Source organism: Plectropomus leopardus, unplaced genomic scaffold, assembly GCF_008729295.1.
Source record: "Plectropomus leopardus isolate mb unplaced genomic scaffold, YSFRI_Pleo_2.0 unplaced_scaffold2671, whole genome shotgun sequence".
Lineage (NCBI taxonomy): Eukaryota > Metazoa > Chordata > Actinopteri > Perciformes > Serranidae > Plectropomus > Plectropomus leopardus.
Genome location: NW_024629057.1, coordinates 1 through 5,843, shown reverse-complemented (window position 1 = coordinate 5,843; position 5,843 = coordinate 1). Strand labels below are relative to the sequence as shown.

The 5,843-nt window shown below is 45.0% G+C and overlaps 1 protein-coding gene across 1 annotated transcript; it reads right to left on the bottom strand.

Annotated features, from left to right (window-relative positions):
* Positions 1–6: 6 nt before the first annotated feature.
* On the bottom strand, positions 7–5,796 carry LOC121967028 (spatacsin-like; the record flags this gene model as incomplete). The annotated part of the gene is made up of 8 exons (XM_042517085.1): positions 5,547–5,796; positions 4,748–4,951; positions 3,744–3,850; positions 2,773–2,918; positions 1,740–1,904; positions 1,423–1,489; positions 237–399; positions 7–110 (listed from the first exon to the last, which is right to left on the bottom strand). Coding segments are annotated over exons 1-8 (988 nt in total), but the record flags the coding sequence as incomplete, so codon positions are not given.
* Positions 5,797–5,843: the final 47 nt, after the last annotated feature.

Here is a 5,843-nt window from a genome sequence, read left to right as displayed (position 1 = left end):
GGCTGCAGACTCCGAGCAGCTCGGAGAAACAAACCGCCGCTGATGCCACCGAGGGAACGTTAAACCACTGCAGCGCCAAGCGGTACACCTGCTGCCACGCCTGCTGCACACTGACACACACACACACACACACACGCACACACACACACACACACACACACACACACGTCACTTACAGCTGATCTTTCCTCTCTAAGTCTTTCCCAATCAGCTGTGTTGAGGTGCATCGTACTCACAGCGGCGTGATGTCACCGCAGCCGCTCAGCTGCTGCACGAGGAAGGTGGCGTACGCGAAGGACGGCCGGCCGTGACGCAGGTAGAACAGGAAGTCCAGATTCTCCACCAGAGCAAACCTGCTGACCAGGTGAGGGCTGGAGAAATGAGGCAGCTCTGACGTTTCTGTGGAGGGAAATCCCAAAAACATCAAATCACACGTCTGCAGACCAGAAACACTCAACCTGCTCTTTGGGGACCATGAAAAGTCAGGAGGCCAGGGGCCAGTCAGGACGCCAGGGGCCAGTCAGGAGGCCAGGGGCCAGTCAGGAAGCCAGGGGCCAGTCAGGAGGCCAGGGGCCAGTCAGGAAGCCAGGGGCCAGTCAGGAAGCCAGGGGCCAGTCAGGACGCCAGGGGCCAGTCAGGACGCCAGGGGCCAGTCACGAGGCCAGGGGCCAGTCAGGAAGCCAGGGGCCAGTCAGGAGGCCAGGGGCCAGTCAGGAAGCCAGGGGCCAGTCAGGAGGCCAGGGGCCAGTCAGGAGGCCAGGGGCCAGTCAGAGCGGCCCTGCACGTTTCTAGGATTTAAGGATGCTTTTCGTATTTCAGCGTGTTTGTAGTATTTAAGGAAAAACATGGTATTATTTTTTTTATGTTTCTCAGATTTTCAGGACGTTTCTGGGATTCAGGTTGTTTTAGGACTGAATGACATTTTCAGGATTTTAGAATGTTTTGCAGATTTTTTAGAAGGTTTCTATGTTTTCAGGACATTTATGGATTTGGGGATGTTTATAGGACTATGGGGTGTTTCTAGGATGTTATGATGTTTTCCAGATTTCCCAGGGCTTTACGATGTTTCTCATATTTTTAGGAAATTTCTGTTTTCAGGACGTTTTGAGGACATTTCTGGGATTTTACGGTTGTTTCTCGGACTTGACAAAATTTCTAGGATTTAAGGAAATTTAAAGGATTTTGTTACGTTTCTAGGACTGTAGGACATTCCTGGGATTTCAGTTTTTTTCTAGGATTTCAGGATGTTTTTAAGATTTCTAGGATTTTAGGACATTAAGTTACCGTATTAGAGTTTATCCAAGACACTGATGCTGCGATCACAAGTCACCGGCAAGGCTGAAAACGTGTAAAGAGTGATTTTCGGATAGTTACAGGCATCATGACCTTGCAGTGACCTTGAGTCTGGTTTTGGGAGCTTACCGGTGGAATTGAGGGTGTTCGCTGTCTGCCAGCCGAACAGCCGGGACGGGTCCAGAGGATGGAGCGCCTGCAAAACACGTTTCACAACATAAACACGTCTGGTGTGACGAGCGGGACATTTTAAAATGTGACTGCGATTCACGGAGGACGAAGCCGACAGAATGTCCCGGAGCCAATCAGGAGTCAGCAGGAGCTCAGCAGGAGCCAATCAGGAGCTCAGCAGGAGCTCAGCAGGAGAGCAGCACCATCACAGGATGAACAGGAGGGGTCACATTTTAAGGAGGACCATGCTGACAGGCTGACAGGTGTGAGCGTACCTGCAGGAGGTGGTAGACGGAGATGTCCGACGCCGGGCTGTGTCCTCGGGGCCCCGCCGGGAACAGGGCGGCTCTCAGTTTGGGGTGAGGGGCCAGCGCCATCTTCAGGAGCTGGGGGTCGACCGTCCGCTCGGACCTGCCTGACCTTTCACCCTGAGCCACCACCTGCACACAGGAAGCACAGGGACATCGGCTCTGACCTCACATCTCAGAGGACGACACCTCGGACTGACGTGAAAAGGATGAAAATCTTCTCTAAAAGTTACTTTTATTTCCACATATTTTCTCCTTTAACTCTTTGAAACATGAGCAAACAGGCTTTATTTCTAAAAAAACAACAAGGCAATGAGCAAATTAAGAAAAAAACAACCAAAAATGAGTAAAAAGTACAAGAAAAATACCAAATTAATTTGCAAAACAATAAACAAACAACAAAAACTGAACAAAAATGAAGCAAATAAACATACAACAACATGGTAATGACCTGAAAAAAAGATTTTTTTCCCCCTGTGGAATAGTTTTAAAGATATATTTATGATCATTAGAAATACAAGCTCTCTGGAAATTTTTCCTTAGCATTAAAAAAAAATATTTTTACTAATCTACAAATGCCTCGCAATCTGCGGGGCGGGTTTTTTTTCTGTGTTTTTGAAAGAAATCAAACAAATTTTCTTCATGTTACAACACAATGACAACGACCCAAAAAAAGGTTGAAATTTGTAATTTTTTTGGTAAAATAATTTCAAACATATAAGTTTGATAATAATTTTCTTCCTTTCTCTAATTCCCTGCAGTCTGCAGGACATTTCTTGCCAAGTTACTCATTGCCTGTTATTCCCATGTTTTGTAAAGAAATCAAAGCACTTTGCTTCGCGTTCAAAGGTTTAATTAAAAACAGTGAAGAAGTGCTGGCAGTGATGTTTAACAAGTTAGCACATTAACAACAATACGTGCGTCCCTGACTGCGGCTGATTATTTTGCGTATTTGTACTCTTTTTTTAAACTCCCAGAGGTCCTCAGACTTGATATTCACCTGGTCAATTCCTCCGGGGGCGAACATGACGGCAGCCAGGACCAGCAGACTGTGTCCCTCTAACAGCAGACTGCTGAGGGACGCCTGGCTGCCTGGAAGCAGCACCTGAGCACTGGTTAAACTGGCCTGGAAGACCAGTCCTGGATCTGGAACAACAGACAGACACAGGCTGCGGTTTAACTCGGCTTTCATCCTTCCTGTTGTGATAACTGTGTGTGTGTTGATGCATGTGTCCTAAATGTAGTCCAGATTGTGTATTTGAGTGTAATCAGTAAATTTGCAGCTCAGCTCCTACAATAAGTCTAAAATACACTGTGGAAACTAAATAGTTAACTTCAGACTGTTCAGGTCCAAAAATGCTCCATTGAAACCCATTCAAACTGACATTTTTGATCCCACAGCCATCAGAGCAGAAAAACAGGACTTGTATTATTTCTGGGTGTCATTCTGGGCTTTTGACTCTGAATTTGTCATTTTGACTATTTTCCACCTGATGAGGTCATTTTGACCATATTTGGCATATGGAGGAAATACATGCTATTTCCACTAGGTGACCTGTCACAGTCAATGTAGCTGCTGATCACTGACATATCCCAGACTGTCAGCAGCTACACTCACACACTGACATATCCCAGACTGTCAGCAGCTACACTCACACACTGACATATCCCAGACTGTCAGCAGCTACACTCACACACTGACATATCCCAGACTGTCAGCAGCTACACTCACACACTGACATATCCCAGACTGTCAGCAGCTACACTCACACACTGACAGATCCCAGACTGTCAGCAGCTACACTCGCACACTGACATATCCCAGACTGTCAGCAGCTACACTCACACACTGACATATCCCAGACTCACAGCGAGAGCGATTGCTTCATAAAATGACCCAAATAACCAGTTTTTGGAAATGCTGGTTGCTTCTGACGCAGCGTCTGTGGTGCTGCAGCGGCAGCGAGGTACCTGACAGATCTCTGCTGATCTCCTGGATCCTCACCAGCATCTCAAACCAGGGCTGGCTCTCAGACAGGCTCTGATTGGTCAGGAGGGGACAGTTTCTGGGCGTCAACCTGCACACGACCAGCAGATCATTACCAGCTCATTCACTTCCTCATTTAAATTGTACTTTTATTTATTTGCACGAACACATGTATAGAAAGAAGGAACAGAAAAATAAGAATTAAAAATTTAAAACTGAGCAGGAGAGGTCAGAGGCCAAACACGGCTCACGGAGAAACACCCATTAAATAACTTCAATAATGAAAAAAGATACAAAGAAAGGCTGCATAATTAATCAATAATCAAAACTGAAAGACTAAGCAGCAATACAAAGTTGATAAAAATGTACAAATTACAAGTTAAATTACGAAAAGGATTAACCAATGCATGCGCCCTATTTAACCCTTAAACCTGAGTAAATTGACTTGATTTCTTTAAAAAACACAGGAAGAAGGCAACTTAAGAAAAAATGACCCAAAATTTAGCAAGAATTCAGTAAAAAGATACAATTTTTAAAAAATAAAAAAACCTAATTTTAATATTTAAAAATTAGGAATTAAAAACTGAAACAGGGAAATTATTGAGAAAAAAATGCATAAAAATAATAATGTTTCTGAAACATAATTTTAAATATGTAACTATGATCATTTTAACTATAGTTTTGTGGATTTTAGGTTGTTTTTTTTTTAATTTATGTAATGTAATGTAAATGTATTAAATATTTCTTACCAAGTTGCCCCTTTCTTTTATCCAGTTTTCAGAAGAAGAGATTTAAAGGTTTAAATTGTCTTTTTACAGAGGGACAGAGAGACGGAGGGACAGAGGGACAGAGAGACGGAGGGACAGAGGGACAGAGAGATGGAGGGCCGGTGGGCCGGAGGGCCGGAGGGACAGAGGGACAGAGGGCCGGAGGGACGGAGGGACAGAGGGACAGAGGGACAGAGGGACAGAGGGACAGAGGGACGGACCTGTAGTGCTCCAGGTAGGTGTAGAGCAGGTACTTCAGGCTGCGCTCCACACAGAAGGCCGTGAAGACGCTGTGGAGGTCCAGGCCGAGGGGGGAGCGGTACTGAGGGACGGGAGGGGACGCGTCCATCACACCTCCGCCCTGAGCCAGCCTCCACAGCAGCTGCTCCAGGTCCGCCAGCTCATCCGGCACAAACAGACTTCTCCTGAAAAAACCAAAATCACGGACGATAACAGAAAAAGTGAGAAGCTGGAGGCTCGAAGACGTTTTTCTTCGTGCAGGATGAAAACGTTATTTCATGCGAGCTGTTTGGATGCTTGTTTATGCTCTCGGCACCTTTTTCACCCTGAAAACCTCGCGGTGTAAAAAGGGGGGATTTTTCTTTTCATTAAAACATTTTTTTCTTTAAACTTCTCAGCGATTTACTTCTTCATTTACAGTTGTGGGAAATTAATTTTCCTTTTAAACTTTTTGGTGTTTTTTTTTGTCTTTAAACATTTTTGGAGTCTGAAGAAAAAAAACACAAATTGACAATTGCTTTTTAATTTAAAACTTTTTGGCAATTTTTCTTTTCATTTATACACAAAAATAATGAATATTTGGCAACAATAAAAATAAATATACTTTCAAGTTCATTAAAAATCGTAAAACGGGTGAGGGGGGGCAGTCAGAATAGATCAAATAAATCATTAATATTGCACGTGTGTTTTGCACGTTGTTTATATTCGGGGCGGGTTGTGAATGGGAAACAACTACAGGCGACGGCGAGCAGCCGCGCTGCTGAAAACGTGCGGCCGTACCTGGCCAGCAGGTCCAGGATCTGCTCCCTCATGTAGCTGCTGCACACGCTGTTGTCGTTGATCAGCTCGGGGGTTAACTCCGGCCACCGGGAGCCGCCGCAGGACGCCCCGCTCTGGATCCAGTCGATCGCCCGCCGCCGGTCGTGCAGGGAGGTCAGGTAACGCCAAAACAACGCCGAGTCACAGGAAGTCAACTCTGACGAAGCAAAAACAGAAAGAAAGAAAAGCAGAGCTCTCAAGTACTTAAGTATGAACGTTTTTCTTTTCAAGTCAAATTGAAAAACTAAAAAACAAAAA